Source organism: Nannospalax galili, unplaced genomic scaffold (assembly GCF_000622305.1).
Source record: "Nannospalax galili isolate Female #2095 unplaced genomic scaffold, S.galili_v1.0 scaffold44, whole genome shotgun sequence".
NCBI classification, from domain to species: domain Eukaryota; kingdom Metazoa; phylum Chordata; class Mammalia; order Rodentia; family Spalacidae; genus Nannospalax; species Nannospalax galili.
The window spans coordinates 4,161,943-4,178,122 of NW_008355789.1; the positions used below are offsets into that span (position 1 = coordinate 4,161,943).

The 16,180-nt window shown below is 38.7% G+C and overlaps 1 protein-coding gene across 1 annotated transcript in view; it reads left to right on the forward strand.

Annotated features, from left to right (window-relative positions):
* The window catches only part of Usp47 (ubiquitin specific peptidase 47), a gene marked incomplete in the record, with an annotated part of 118,197 nt that overhangs the window by 51,301 nt on the left and 50,716 nt on the right, over nt 1–16,180 (forward strand). Inside the window, 4 exon segments of the mRNA XM_008853487.3 lie at nt 2,081–2,177; nt 7,720–7,865; nt 8,869–8,948; nt 11,045–11,194. Coding sequence (XP_008851709.2) covers nt 2,081–2,177; nt 7,720–7,865; nt 8,869–8,948; nt 11,045–11,194 — 473 coding nt within the window.

Genomic DNA, 16,180 nt, shown 5'->3' on the forward strand with positions numbered 1-16,180 from the left:
TAATTTTGTTTTTCCACAATTATACTTTAATTTAGTTTCTTTCTATTGCCCCTGGAATATAGTTGTTCCTTTCTCCATTCTTTGTATTGCTTCAAGTATTCTTTGAAGGGCTGGTTTTGTGGACAGGTATCTTTCAGCCTATTTGTCATGGAAGATTTTTTTCTTTCCCTTCAACTATAATAGAAGTGTTTGCTGGGTGAAGTATTCCGGGTTGCATCTATGGTCACTTAGAACTGGTCCAGGCTCTTCTGGCTTTCATAGTTTGCATTGATAAGTCAGCTGTAATTCTGACGGGCTTTTCTTTATATGTGAGTTGTTGTTTATCTTTTGCAGCTTTCATGTTCTCTGTTCTGTACATTTAATGTTTTTACTGTGATAATACGGTAAGGAGTTTCTTTTCTGGTCCTGTCTATTTGGTGTTTCATGTGCTTCTTGTTCTTGTATGGGGATTTCTTTCCTTAGTTTTAAGAGATTCTCTTCTACAATCCTGTTTAAGATCTGGTCAGTACTGTTAACCTGAAATTCTCCTTCCTTTGTACCTATGATGCATCGATTTCTGGTTTTTTCATGGTGTCCCACATTTCTTGCATATTCCATTCCTGTGTTTTTAAAATTTTCACAATCTTTGCTTGAGTGGTCCAGTTCTTCAGCTTTATTCTCCAGTGTGGATAGTCTTTTCCATTTTATTCATTCTCTCAGTGAGGCTTTGTCCTGTTTTGTTTTGTTTTGTTTTCCAAATAGGCTTACTGAGTTTTTCACTTCTTCATTTCAGCCCGTTTTCTTTAATATTTCTATCTCTCTTGTGAATTCAGTCAGGAGATTATCCCTGTCTTCTTTTAGTTCTTTGTTTTGTTTGTGTGTTCTTTAAATTCGTTGGATTCTTTGATCATGTTTATGATTGTTCTTTTTTTTTTTTTTTTTTTTTTTTTGGTTTTTTTGGGACAGGGTCTCCCTGAAGCCCCACCTGGCCTGGAACTCACTTTGTAGACCAGGCTGGCCTTGAAACCACAGAGATCCACTTGCCTTTGCCTCAGGTGTGTGCCACCATGCTGGGCATGATTGTTCTTTTAAATTCTGTGTCCTGGGTTATCCCTAGGGGGTTCTTGTGGAACTCTGCTATAGGGCCGGTGGAATTTGGTGGGAACATACTCTTGGTTTTCCATATTATTAATATTCTGTTGTGATTTTGGCATGTGGATTTCTTTTGTTGTTTGTGATTCTGGTATAAAACCCAAGCCTTCCTTTGTTGCGTTGAAGTTGCTTCTGTTTGTATTATTGGTGTGCCTTGGTTGTTTTCTTATTGGGTACGTAAAGCTGGTTGGTCTAGGTTTCAGGTTCTCTAAGATTTTATATTGGCGGGAACTGATGGCTTCAGATCAGCTACTCAGGAGCCCCCACAGAGGCCCAAGCTAGGCTCTAGTCAGGTACATTCAGGCTTCCTTTTAATGTTTGGACCCCTCCTAGCAAGCACTCACAGCCCAATTTAGGAAGTTTGCTGAGGGAGGGCCTGATTTAGGCACTCTCAGGCAGTCTGGTAAGGTCTCAGCCCTCAGCCCCTACTCTAGGGCAGGAAGGTCTAGCCCTGGAGAAATGGGAGGGGCCTCACATGGTCCCAGTGCAGGGTGCTTTTTGGGATAGCGCACCTCCTTGGAGGCTGGATCCAGGCACTCTCAGGCAGTCTGCTAAGGTCCCTGCCTATGTTAGTTATATATGGTAAAGTGAATATGCTCAGACATTTCCATCTTAATCCATGACTTTCAGTCAGGGAAGATTATTTCCACTCCAATAAGACATTTTATAGTAAATGTATTACTCTTGACATTTTATTAAATACCATGTACTATCCATTTGTGTCTCTGGGGATGTCAGTAACAAGGTGTCCTGAGTTTTTCTGGGAAACAAAGTTTACCTATTGTACTTACTGAAGAAACCTCTCTTAGGTGGTATTGAAAGAAATAGAAATAATTTCCAACTAAGTCATCTTTACCTCTGAATCTGTTATGTATTAAATTCATATTTTTATTATATAATCTTTTAACCTAAATGCTAATTTGTATGTATTTGTATTTTCTCTTTGAAGGATACGTGGGATTAGTAAACCAGGCAATGACTTGCTATTTGAACAGTCTTTTACAAACACTTTTTATGACTCCTGAATTTAGGAATGCACTATATAAGTGAGTATTTAAAAATATTCTATAAAGTTAAGAATATATGTATATAGTTTTTAAGTAATAAAATTTAATTTTACTTCTTAGGGGTATTTTTTCACTTTATAAGATTGGACTTTCTTTAAATTTTTTTAAATTATTATTTTATGTGTATGAATGTATTGCCTGCATGTATGTAAGTGCACCTGTGTCATGCAGTGCCCACCAAGGTCAGAAGAGGGTGTCAAATCCCCTGGAACTGGAGTTAGGATAGTGGTTAGTTGTCATGTGGGTGCTGGGATTCAAACCTGGGTCCTCTGCAGGAGCAGCCAGTGTTCTTAACTGCTGAACCATCTCTCCAGCCCAAGATTGGATTTCTTAAATATTAAGTTTAAACAAGAATCTTCTGAAATTCTGGTGTATGAAAAATGTGTGGTGAGGGAGAATTAGAAATGCATAGAACCAAACTGATGAGATTTACTTACATGATCAATGTGAATCACCCTCATTCATAACTTTAGCACCTTTTGAGAAATAATATTGTTATCTGCTTTAGAGAGACTCCAAATACACGCTATACACTCATTTTTATACTCCCCCTTTCAAGAATTTTTTTAGACTTATAAACTATACAATTAAAATATAAGTATGTTTACATATACATATGTGTTTGTAAGATGCTACATCAGGTACTTTTAAATGTTCTATGGAGGAAGTCAGTTTTTATGAGTGTCTTACAATAATTCATTTAATGCACTTTTGCATGGTGGCATACACTTTTAGTCCCAGCACCTGGAAGACAGTGGATGGCAAATCTTGGTTGAGAGTTACTTAGTGAGTTCCAGGCTAGCTGGGGCTATAGGGAGACCCTTTTTTAGAAAACAGAACAAACAAGCAAAAAAGAATATTATAACCTTTTTTTTTGGTCTTTTTGAGACAGGATCTCCCTATAGCCCCAGCTGGCCTGGAATTCACAGAGATCAGCCTGCCTCTGCCTCCTGAGTGCTGGGATTAAAGGCATGTGCACCAGCATAACTTTTTTTTTTTTTAATTATTTATTTAATAACCACACAGTCAGAAGAAGCATTTCATTACAACAGCATTGAAATATTCAATAACAATTTCCAGAGCTAAGATGTATCTCCTTCAAAATTGGCTGTAAATGTTTAAGGTTTACAGTTGAATTAATACAGTTATACAATATTTTACTCGTTATAAACTCTATAAGGCATAAAATTAAATGAGGTTTTAAACTTTAAAAAAGATCTCCACTTCGTTGTCAAAACACAGTTTCATACAGAAAAATTAATTCCAAGGCTATTGACATTGAGACGTTTTCACATGCATTTCTAATATCTATATACATGACTATTACTGGTCACAGTCGCCCACCTTCTGAGCTCCTCAGCATCTGAGCATGAATACAAACTCGTCAGGTAGGCAGCCTTCTTCCCCCGTTTTTCACATCCACCAATTATTAAGGAGCAAATTTTTATGCTTTGAAGAATTATTATTTTTTTTAATCAATTAATTTATACCCACTTCCCAGATAGCACCCACCCATCTCCCTCCCCCCACTAGAGCCCTTATACTCTGATATCCTTGCTACTTAACTGTCTGCTGTGTTGTCGGCACCCCCAGCCATTCCCCACTACTTACAGAATAACTTTTACTTTTAAAATAAACTGATTTTTTTTTCTGTTCATTTTGAGTGGCCTCTTTGAAATTATATAAATATGTATTTGAATTTTTCAAATATTTAAAAAAATTTTAATTTTACTTTATATGTATGCATGTTTTGCCTATATGTACCTATGTATGTAATGCCCTCAGAGGTTGGAAGAGGGTATTAGGTCACCTGGAACTGGTACAGATAGTTGTTAGCTGCCATGTGGTGCTAGGAAGTGAACCTGGGTCCTCTGCAAGAGCAGTCAGTATTCTTAACCACTGAGCCATCTCTTCAGCCCTTTGAATTACTTTTAAACTTTTAAAATATTATTGGTTGCATTGCTTAAAATATCACCAGTACATTCACTTGTAAGCTTGTTCTTTGAATTTGCTTGCAGAGGCTGACACATTTTCATTCAGTGTTTTTTACTAGTAGTCTTTATATTCTAGACACTTGGTAGATAAAGAGGGAGTAGAAATAAGATCTTTGTTTTCAAGTAATTTGTAAATCTCTCTAGAATAACCATCTGTGTATTGTGAAATAATTATGTAAGTAACATTTAGTGTCAGCTAAATGCCACAAGAGCTGAGAGAGGAAGGAGATTAGTGAAATGTGGAGAAACGGCTTAGTGAAGCAGGCAGAGCTTGAAATAAGTCATGAAGTTGGTAGGTATGCTTTGGCCTGATTGACAAGAAAGAGGGCTTGTAGAGAGGGGAACTTTGAAAAGTCATAGTGAGGTGGTGAGCTCTGCCTAATGTGTGAGGACTATTGAGGGCACCATTATGTAGACTCACTTACTTCTTACAGAAACTGTGAATTATGTGCTGCTATTGCCCCAGTTTTATAAAAGTAGTAACTCAAGACACAGAAAGGTTAAACAGTTGCCTGAAGCCATACTGCTTGAAGTGGCACCCAGTAGATGCCAGGATCCATGGACCTGTTCTTCCTGTACCATAGCTAAAGCCAGTACTGAGTGGGTGGGTTGCAGAGGCCTTCAAGAGATAAGCATAGCCATTTTTCAGGGTACTGGAAGAGGAGGTTAAGAGTTGGTGAAGAGCGTGTTGGGGAGAGGACTTAGTGGTTAAGAGCACTGGCCCCTCTTGCCGAGGATCTGGGTTCAGTTCCTAGCACCTACATGGTGGCTAGCTCCTGTTCCAGGGGATCTGACACTCTCTTCTGTCCTCCATGGGCATTGCACGACACGGGTGCACTTACCTACACACAGGCAATACATGCATACACATAAAATTTAAAATAATAATAATAAAATAATATAAATTAATTTAAAAATATCCTTACAAAGAGAGAGAGAGAGAGAGAGAGAGAGAGAGAGACTGAGACTCTGGTAGGAAGACCTAAGTAGTCAAGGATGGTGTGCCTGTGCCTGTTAAGCAAATATTGCCTAGGGAGGGGGCAGTCCCTGTAGCTTGTTTAACCATGGATTTCAGTGCTCTGAAAGTTGCCCTCAAGTTTACAGCATTTTGTCGCACTGTGGAGAAGAGAACTTACCAAAACTGTTTTAAAATATTTTATTTATTTTTATTTTAAGTGTATGAGTGTATTGCCTTCATGTATTTGAGTACATCCGTGTCTGCAATGCCTGAGGAGGTCAGGAGAGAGTGTCATAGCCCCTGAAAGTGGAGTTATGGATGGTTGTTAGCTGCCATGTGGGTGCTGGGAATTGAACTTGGGTCCTCTGCAAGAGCAGCCAGTGCTCTTAACCACTGAGCCATCTCCAGCCCCCAACCCAGACTGTTTTAGACACCACACACCAAGCATTCTATTAGGCAGAATTCACAGTGTTAATAAGACAGAGTCCCTTCTTTAGGGCTCCCATAGGGAATCCTATATAAATATAAATACACAGTTAAGGATGCCATGATGATAACGAAGCAAGGTGGAGGCAGTAACTCTGTTACGAGGTAGAGGCAAGCTGTATCACAGCTTAGATGGTCAGGAAGGGAAGTAACCTTTAGGTTAGTCTTTGCAGGAGCTAGCCCAGAACCATTGAAGGCATAAGAGCTCTAAGTGCAAAAGCCTTTGGAGGAACTAGTAAAATCCATTGTGATTGGAGTTTAGTGAATGGGGATGAGCATAAAACATAAGTTCAAAGAGGAGGACCAGATCCTTTGAGATTGAGAAAATAGATGGACGTTTATAGCCCAAACCTGAGAGCACTGATGTAGACCTGGGGACTTGTAATATAGACCTGGGAACTGCACTGGATTATACAGGGTAACACCAGCATGAAGGGACAGAGCTTTATCTTCTTCCCTTGTATAGAGATCCCTGTAGACCCTTCTACTTTGATTTGGGGGATTGTGACATATTAAATACATTGCTTTGAGAAAGCTTACATAGTGCAGTTTGGAAGATAGATATCTTTGGTGGAGTCGATCATTAAACCAGGCACTGATGCATGAGGGCTAGAATGATGATGGTGGAAGGTTACGGAATTTCAGAGTGAAAACTGAGAATGTGCAATGGCAGCTTCTGTTCTGTAATAAAAGAAATGGAAGAAGTGAATGTGTCAGCACAGTTTCTAACTTTAGGTAACTGGTGAATTGCAAGTATTGACAAGACTTAACAACAACAACTTAAGGTTGTGATATAATCTGAGCTCCTGTAATGTCAGTTCCAAGTACTTTCACGAGGGTAACCGGAACAGGAGAGCTGGGGACTAAGTAGAGTAGGGGAGGGTTAAAGCAGATGTGATGTCAGAGGGGAAGAGAAGAAAGAGGGAATCGCCTGTCTGTGTGTGATATGCCAATGGGTAAAAGAGGTGTAGGATCACAGAATTAGGACTTTTTCATCCTAAAGTAAGAAAAATACTGAACACTAACAGGGGTGTACTCAAAACTAACATTTGTAAACTGTAACAGAGGTAGATGGTCATGCTTCCTTTTGAAACTAAAAAAGTGAGGAAGTCAAGAGGAATTATGTAATCTTATATGCCAGTTTCAGATATAAGATGCCATTAATATTATTTTCACTGTTGTGGGCTTGGTGCTTTGTTAAATGTGGAATCATCTTGAGAACTTTTGTGATCATATTAACCACTTTAATTACTCAGATTTCTCTGCCATGCAATCTAAAGTTCCTTAATTGAGAGATCACTTGTTGAGACAGTCCCTGTAGCTAGAGCTAGATCATTTATAAACTTATGAGGATTACTTAATTACCTGGATTGTCTTGATTACTTATAATACTTTTTAAAAAATGTGTTATTATTGAAAACTTGAAACATTAAAAAATAAAGTAGTATCATGAATTCATCTGTTGTCATTGCCTAGCCTTGAAGAATGCCAATTGGTGATACAGCCATTTTATCTATAACCTTCCATCCTGAGGACTTGGCAGGCACAGCCCCATCCTGTCACCTGTTAATTCTTAGGAGGGCCACATCATTTTAAAAACATTTTTTTCTAGCCAGGATCCAAGCAGAGCCGTGTACTGCAGTTGGTCATTCTGCTCCTTAGTCTGCTCTGCTTTTCATTCTTTTACTCTTTGTAATTTATTCCCTGAAAGTGTAAAAATTGAAAACTGGTGGTGTCTTTTCCAGTTTGAGTTTTAATGTTTGAATGCTTTAGTGTTGCTGAATATTGTTCTGGGTTTTGTGAACTAATAATTAAGATGAGTTTTAGCCATATTCAGATTTGAAACTTACTTTTAAGTGAGCTTTGCCTTCTGTGCTTGGTAACTGGTGCCACCTTGTGCTGGTTTGTTTATACCTTCAGTTCTCCTAAATATAAATTAGAGAAAGATTGTTTCATTAGCTATTCCTAAGTTTGGTTAATATGCAAACTCGGTATAGCTCCTAGAATTAAGATTTTGATATTAAGGATGTCTTAAAGAATGAAATCATTTTATATATAGTTTGCTTATATTTCATCTTTACAGGTGGGAATTTGAACAATCTGAAGAAGATCCAGTGACAAGTATCCCATATCAACTTCAAAGACTTTTTGTTTTGTTGCAAACCAGCAAAAAGAGAGCAATTGAGACCACAGATGTTACAAGGAGCTTTGGCTGGGATAGTAGCGAGGGTACCATGTCTTTTCATAATAATGTACTTCTAATATTCAAAAGATGTCTGGAAGACAGTTACATTACAAATATGTGACACATAATAACAACTTAATTATCTTTACTTGAAACATACTTCTTTTTGCTTGGATTTTAATATAATTTCATTTTAAATATTTGTTGTTGTTGTTGTTTTGAGTCAAGGTCTCTCTGTAGCCCCAGCTGGCCTGGAAGTTCCTATGTAAACCAGGCTTGCCTCATTCTCACAGAGATCCACCTGCTTCTGCCTCCTGAGTGCTGGTATTAAAGGTGTGCACCACCACACTGAGCTCTGGAGAGAGACATTTTGACCAGTTAAGGTTTTCTTGTACAATAAGTTTTGTTAGACTATTTTCTTTTATTCTGCTTTATTATTGTATTTTATGTGTTCCAGTGTTTTGCCTCATGTATGTAAACTCACCCATTTGGACAATGCCCACAGAAGCCAGACGTGGGTGTCAGATCTTCTGGAACTGAAGTACGGATAGTTGTTAGCTGCTATGTAGATGCTGGGAATTGAACCCAGATCTTCTGTAAGAGCATCCAGTGCTCTTAACCACTGAGCCATCTCTTCAGCCCCTGTTTATACCCTGTTTAACAAATACTCTAGCACCTAAAAGTTAATGCTGTATATAAGTACTAATTTGATAATCTTCCTGGGGATTGTCGTCTCATGATGGTAATTGTATTTTTGTGTTCTTAAAAAGCATACAGTTATGGGGGCTGGAGAGATGGCTCAGTGTTAAGAACACTGGCTGTTCTTGCAGAAGACCCAGGTTTGAATCCCAGCACCCACATGGCAGCTAACACTCCAGTCCCAGGGGATCCAACAGCCTCTTCTGACCTCCACGGGCATTGCACAACACGGGTGCCCTTACCTACATGCACGCAATACATGCATGTTGAAAATTCTATTGATACAATAGCATAATGTTTCATAATGCTGTTCATTACTATTTTTAATTAAATTTTATTTTAAAATAGCTTGGCAACAGCATGATGTACAAGAACTGTGCCGAGTCATGTTTGACGCTCTGGAACAGAAATGGAAGCAAACAGAACAGGTAACTCCATCTCGAGTTCAGGGACTTTTCTAAGAAGTCGTTCATTAACTTGTAATGACTTTTATTCTGTTGGAATGTTTTAAAACTTGGGCATCAGTTTCACAGCTAAAGCATTGCATCTGGAAGTGCAATTACTAACTAGCCATTAACTGAGTCCTAAGCATCCTCAATTAAGGTACCCCAGACCTCAAATTCAAAATAAAGGAATTGGTCTGTATAATTAAAAAGGTCTTTTTCCTCTCAAAAGGTGTGAATTATATAGAGAGATATATAGATAAATATAGTTTTTTATATTTATAGTTTAGGGGGGTGAGCAATATTTTCATTTTTTAAAGTAAATTATAATCTGTAACACATTATAAAGTATATTCATTGAGCTCTATCTTCATTTTATCCAACCAAGTATGGTCATGTGCTTTTGACATTTAAGGTCCTTATTTATCTGCCCTGTTCTTAGTGGCTCGGCTCTGTGGGAGTCAGTGTGGAGGAGGGCTGGTAACGGGAATAGTGATTAGTAACTCAGGAAGAGCATAGACGGCAGTGTGAGGGTCTGGTTTCTGACTGGAATGATGTGATGGCATAGCTGAGAATCTTCCAGGCAGTAGCTTGTAATGCATTTATAAGTTATGAAATCAGTTTTAGGGAGTCTACACCTGAACTTAAAAAAAAAAAACTGAATAGAAAAATAGAAGTATGTCACATAAATATGGATAAGTATTGTCTCACACTTACATGTGCTGGGTTGTGATAGAAATTGTCTTTTGAGTGTGTATATCAGATTTTTATAAACACTGGTTTGAACCCTTTTGAAAAGCCCTAGATACAATCATAGACATAATCATATGACTGGGGCAGGATCATAGTAAAATAGATAGCATTGGTGTATCCAACTTGAAGGCATGTGGGTCCTGTGCACTTTTAAAGGTGTTAACTTATGAAGGAAATAAACTATACTGTTTTCTCTCTGGCCTATTGTGCTTGAGAGATAATGAAAACAATTTTAAGTTCTTTTAGTGATTTAGCTTTCTGCTTGATCCTGTGGGACTTTTGGTGATTTTATATAGATGGTATTAGGGGCTGTTTCTTCTTCATAGGTCCGAAGTTACTCTTCCTCCTTGTTTCCATCCCTCTCTGAGTCAACACTTCCATTAAGATCAGCTGGGGCATTCTACTGAGTTCCTAAAAATTTGGTACAAGAATCTTGAGGCAAGACATTCATGTGAAGGGTCCTTACTTAGGGAATTACCTGTCTACTTTGAGCCAGAAGAGCCCCAGTGGCTGTTTGAGAAATAGGTGAGAGATGCATTCTTTTAGGTGAGGATATTTTGAGGGAGATTAATTTTTAAGATATTTGAAATCTCTTATGTTAAAGAATTTTTCTTTAAATTGTTTTCTACTTGTTACTGAAATTGAAAATTTTTGTTTGCATCTTAAGCTAGCACATAAGGATTTTATATCTCAGAATATGTTACTGTGAGAGTGGTATTGTGCGTATATATGTAAAGCTATCAAAAGCACAAATTTAGCTCTGTAATGTCATGCCTAAAGTGATAGATTAGGATATATACAGCCTAATGAAAAGAGAATCTAAGACTTAGTAATATAAGTTGGTAACTGATTTTATCAAAACCTATTTAATAGCTGAGATGTTAGTGAATATTGAAATAGTTGATTTTTACACATTGGTTCTTTTTAAAAAAAAGATTTATTTTTTTGTGATGAATGTTTTTTTCTGCATGCATGTATGTATGTATATCATGTGTGTGCAGTACCTGTGGAGGGAGGCCAGAAGAAGGTGTTGTATCCCCTGGAACTGGAATTATAGGCCATTTTGAGCTGCCTGATGTGGGTGCTGGGAATCGAACCTGAGTCCTCTGTAAGAGCAACAAGTGCTCTTAATTGCTGAGCCATCTCTCCAGCCCCTACATTGGTACTTAAATATGATAATTTAATTTTTTCAGGTGATTTTTCTAAGACTTTAATAATAAAACTCAGTATCATTTTGTGATTCTTCTAAAATCATGAATTGTATTTATGTGTATCTTAAAAATTACTTGTAAAAAACATTGTAAAAACTTCAGTGTTCTTATTTACAGGCTGATCTCATAAATGAGCTGTATCAAGGCAAGCTGAAGGACTACGTGAGGTGTCTGGAATGTGGTTATGAAGGCTGGAGGATCGATACATACCTGGACATCCCATTGGTCATTCGACCATATGGGTCTAGCCAAGCATTCGCTAGTGTGGTGTGTACCTTTCAGTTGACTTCTTGTGTTTGCTTTCAGAGAGTACAAAATAGCACAGTGATACTTTGTTTATATTTATATTTAGCTCACAAACTAAATATCAACCTAGACACTCCTTGGGTTGTTAGCCATTGTTAAATTTAACCTAACAAAATCCAAAAGATTTTTGACCCTTCAGTGTGTCCTAATAGGGCAAGTGTAAGAGGGGAAATGAATGCCAGTATACTCCCTGATAGGTGATAGAATAATTTCACCTAACAATCTGTTTTATCAATGGTACTTTACCCTTTTTGGTTTTTGCATTGAAAAGTAATTGTTCTATATACTTTTTAAATTGAGAAAATAACCTCTTTGTTTTATAGGGTTAAAAAGGGAAGCAGGGCCTGGAGAGATGGCCTACCAGTTAAGAGCACTGGCTGCTCTTACAGAGGACCTGGGTTTGAGTCCCAGCACCCATATAGTTAGTGGCTTATAACCATCCATAACTCCAGTTCCAGGGTATCTGACTCCCTCTTCTGACTTCTGCAGGCATCGCATGACATGGGTCCATTTACAAATATGCAGGCAATACACTTATACACATAAAATAAAAATAATTAAAATATTTTAAAAAGTAAATTTTTAATTTAAAAGGGGAACATCCTTGTTCTAAATATTTAATTTAAAAAGTATATTCATGTGAGGGTTGGTTGACACACTGTAATCTCAGGACTCACAAGGCTGAGGCAGGATGATCATGAGTTTTCAACAGCCTGTGCAGTGTAATTGGTAAGATCCTCCATATCTCAAAAACAAAAAAGTAGGGGCTAGAGAGATGACTCAGTGGTTAAGAGCACTGGTTGCTCTTGCAGAGGACCTGAGTTTGATTCCCACTACCACATGGTGACTGACAACTGTCTGTAACTCCAATTCTGAGGGAATCTGACACCCTCTTCTGACTTCTGTGGACACTGCATGATACTTATGCACTTGCATACACACAGGCAATGCACTCATGTACATAAAATAAAAAATACATATATTTAAAAAACAAAGCAGAAACATTGGATGAGCACAGGTAGTTTGAAAATTAAAAATATAATCACCTCAAGTGTTCATATACTAAATAGTTAACTTGGGAATTGTTTTAAGAACTTCTCATGTCTTCTCTTGGCATCCATTTTTTAAATTTTTCATTATTATTCTACAAGTAGGAGTGTTTCGCATGTGTGTATATAAGTGTACCACATGTTTGCAGTGCCCGCAAAGGTCAGAAAGAGGGTGGTCAAATACCCTGGACCAGGAGTTATGTGTGGTTGTTAGCTGCCATATGGGTGCTGGGAGCAGAACTCTGGTTCTCTGCAAAAGCCCCCAGTGCTCTTAACTGCTAAGCTACCTCTCCAGCCCCAGCCATCGTTTCTTAATTGCTACATATATTTACTGTTTGTTTTAATCTATTGTCTTAGTTTGTTCTTCATTGCTGTGACAAAACATTCTGACCAGTACCAACTTGGGGAGGAAAGGGTTTATTTGTCTTACATCTCCCAGGTCACACGCAGTTCATCAGGGAGCCCAAGGTAGGAACTCAGGGCAGGAACCTGGAGGCAGGAGCTGGAGCACAGACCATGGAGGAACGCTGCTTACAGGCTTGCTCCCCTGGCCCCTGCTCAGCCTGCTTTCTTATGCAACACAGGCCCACCTGCCCAGGGGTGGCACCACCCACAGTGGGCTGGGCCCTCCCACATCACTCATCAAGAAGATGCCCCTCAGACATGGCCACAGGCCAGTCCAATGGAGGAAATTCCCCGATTGAGGCTCCCTCAACCCAGGTGTGTCAAGTTGACACTAAAGCCATCCAGCACAAGAATAAAATCATCAATGAGAAATAATTGTCTTAATAACTTTTTATATAGACTTAAGACTGTCTGGGAAGTGTAATCCCTTGAACTCTTAAAGAAGTATACTGATGACTCTTTGGTTATACTTTCCTTTTGGTATTTTAGGCCATAGAGTTGTCCCAGATAAACCAATTTATTTTTACTCATAAGGTCATTTGAGGATCTCTTCCTCATGGGTCACATGGGCTTTGGAGGAGCCCCTGGCTCCTTTCTTTTGCCAGTTCTGTCTATGTGAAGATGAGTCAAAGGCTCTACTCTACCGTGGCTGGCTTTGCTTGGAAACATGAAGGAAATTTTTCCTCTGTGTTGACCCTCCTCTTTGTAGACTGGACGCTGGTTCGAATCCATCTCGTGGGGTCTTCCTGGCCTCCTTTATCAAGAGGACAGGTGACTCACCACGGTTACAAGACATTTTGAGAGCAGCTCATAGTCCTATGGAACTAATCAACCTAGGAGGGCAAGGAGCAAAAACTGTCCTTCATGTCCCTCTGAACCAATTAGTATAGGTCTCCAAGTATGTCTGTTAAACATCCAAGGTTAGTTCCACCAATCAGGTACTTTCAATTATCATGTCCCATGTACATAAAGCTTGGGCAAAGACCAGTTGTTCTTATATAAACCTTTCCTAGACCTATATTGGGGAACCCTGCTGTTAAGGTCGACTCCTTTCTCTGCAGGGGCTTCCTGCCTGACTTATCTGGAAAGTACCTTCAAGCATGGATACTTGGCCTTATTTGGAACATGACCTTTTGCTTAGTTATCTGCAATAAAACTGCCCCCAGTTTTTTTCTATATGATAATTAGGCATTGCTCTATAGCCAGATGATAGGATCCCCCTTCCACCTGTAAATAAAGCATACTATGCACACCTATCAGCTGAAGCTTTGGCTGCTTCCTCCACACTATATTTTCCCCTGACCCCCACTGAATAAATGGAGCTGTATCACTGAATCTGCCTCCCCAGAAGGTCTTTTCTGTTGTACTCACTGGCTGTCCTGATCCCATTTGTTGCTTCTGCTCCCATTGTTTTCATGGGTCAGTGGCCAATGGCCCATGAGGGGAGGGAGAGACCCATAGCTGGTCCCTGAACGTGAGGCTCCTGGAATGCATCAAGTTTATGAGTACCCCTCTCTCCAATATGGTAGTGGCAGCTTTGCCTTGGCCATCCCACTCTTGAGGATCAGCAGTCTCTCCTCTTTCCTTCTTTTACTTTTTGTCTGAGTCTTCGAGGCTTGCAGTATAGACTAGGGCAGAATCCCCCAAGGCCTTCAAGTCCTGGGAATGTTCCCCTATGTATCGGCATTTCACCCCCTTTTCTTTTCTATCTTGAATGACACCCCCAAAAACATAGAATCCCCAACGTTCTATCATGCAGGGATTTTCACACAAGCATTGCATTCAACTTCTAAGATAACAAACTTCCTTATCTGTTTTGTTATCTCACCCTCCAGGCACTCAGGCTCAAGCTAAACATGTTAGGTGAGAATTTAAATTGACTTGCCACAGGAGAAAACAGCACTCAGGCTCAAAACTAAAACATATGTGTACTTATCACACAGAAGAAAAGTCATGGAAGGAGTTGTTGCTACTTAAAGTTATCTGTCAGAGGAGCCTTCATCTCTAAATAGAGCATCTTTATCTTGTTTGTTTTTGAGATGGGGTTTTCCTTAGCCCAAGCCAAAAATGTAACCAAAGATGACCTTGACTTCCTATTTTTGATACCATCCCTTACTGAACGTGGAATTCACTGTTTTGGTTAGGCTGTCTGGCCAGCAAGCCCTAGGAATCTTCCTTCCCCAACACTGGGATTACAAAAGACTCAACATTTGGTCTTGATTTTTTTATTTTTTAAAAATTAATTTTTATTCTATGTGTACAAGTGTTTTGACTGCATAGATATAAGTGCACCTGTGTTGTGCAATGCCTGTGTAGGCCAGAGCAGGGCATCGGATCCCCTGGAACTGGAGTTATGGATGGTTGCTAGCTACCATGTGGGTGCTAGGAACCAAACTTGGGTCCTCTGCAAGAGCAGCCAGTGAGCTTAGCCTCTGATCCATCTTTCCAGACCCCAACTTTTGGTCTTAATTTTAATTGAACTCTTAAAATCCCTTATTTTTGTCTTAGTAGATATTTACACAGATAACACAGACACTAAGACCACATATAGCATTGATTGTATGTTCTGTTCACTGAGCCACAGAATTAGAAATATGTATACAGAATCAAGTTTAAACATAAAGCTTTTCAGACAAGTATGAGATTCTATTCAAAAGTATTTTTCCTTTAATCTGAAATGTGCAACATTGGTAATTATATATCTTCATGCTCAAATAAACTGAGAATATTTAAGAGTAAAACATGAATGAAATTAACAGTATCAAAAATTAATAGGTATAATCCCATTTTAGGATTTTCAGCATGTTTGATGGCTGTTTTAGTGATGAACACTACAGATCCTTTAGACTGCAGGTCTTTTATCATGCTTTCCATGGAAATTCCCTGTAATGATCACAGCTGACCTCTTGCTTCTCACCTTCATCATGCTCTAGCCATCTGTGGGTTGTGGCCAGTGTGATCAAGGTGCTTCTGTTCTGCAGCTTTCAGGCTGAGTTCTGCTCAGTGCTGCTTTCTAGCAGGATTTGATAATTCTTGGGAAGACAACTTCAAGTGAATTTGAGGAACTGTGTAGCTATAATTCTCTTGGAAGATCAACGTCATATTTTAATTTACAGAACTCTCTGTAGTAGTAAAGAAATTTGCTTCAGGTGTTTTACTTAGCATTGCTTTCTCTGGGACACCTCTTAATACTGTAAGGGACTTTAGGATTCTGAGAAGCAGGTTGTGGAAGATCTACATTAGATTAAGGTGATTTTAGGATATTGCTACTTGTTAAATTAGTGCTTAGATGTAGGGAAAATACTAAAATATGTGTTATGATTTCCTGCTTTACATATTTTATTAATCCTGGAAATCTAGTGACAGATGAAGAATTGGATTAGCATACTGTAAGAAAATTTTGTTCTGAATGAATAGGTAATTAAAACATTCTGTGTGCATAGAATATAGTTATCAGTATAAAATTCACCTCTGAATTGTTTAATCAAAGTAA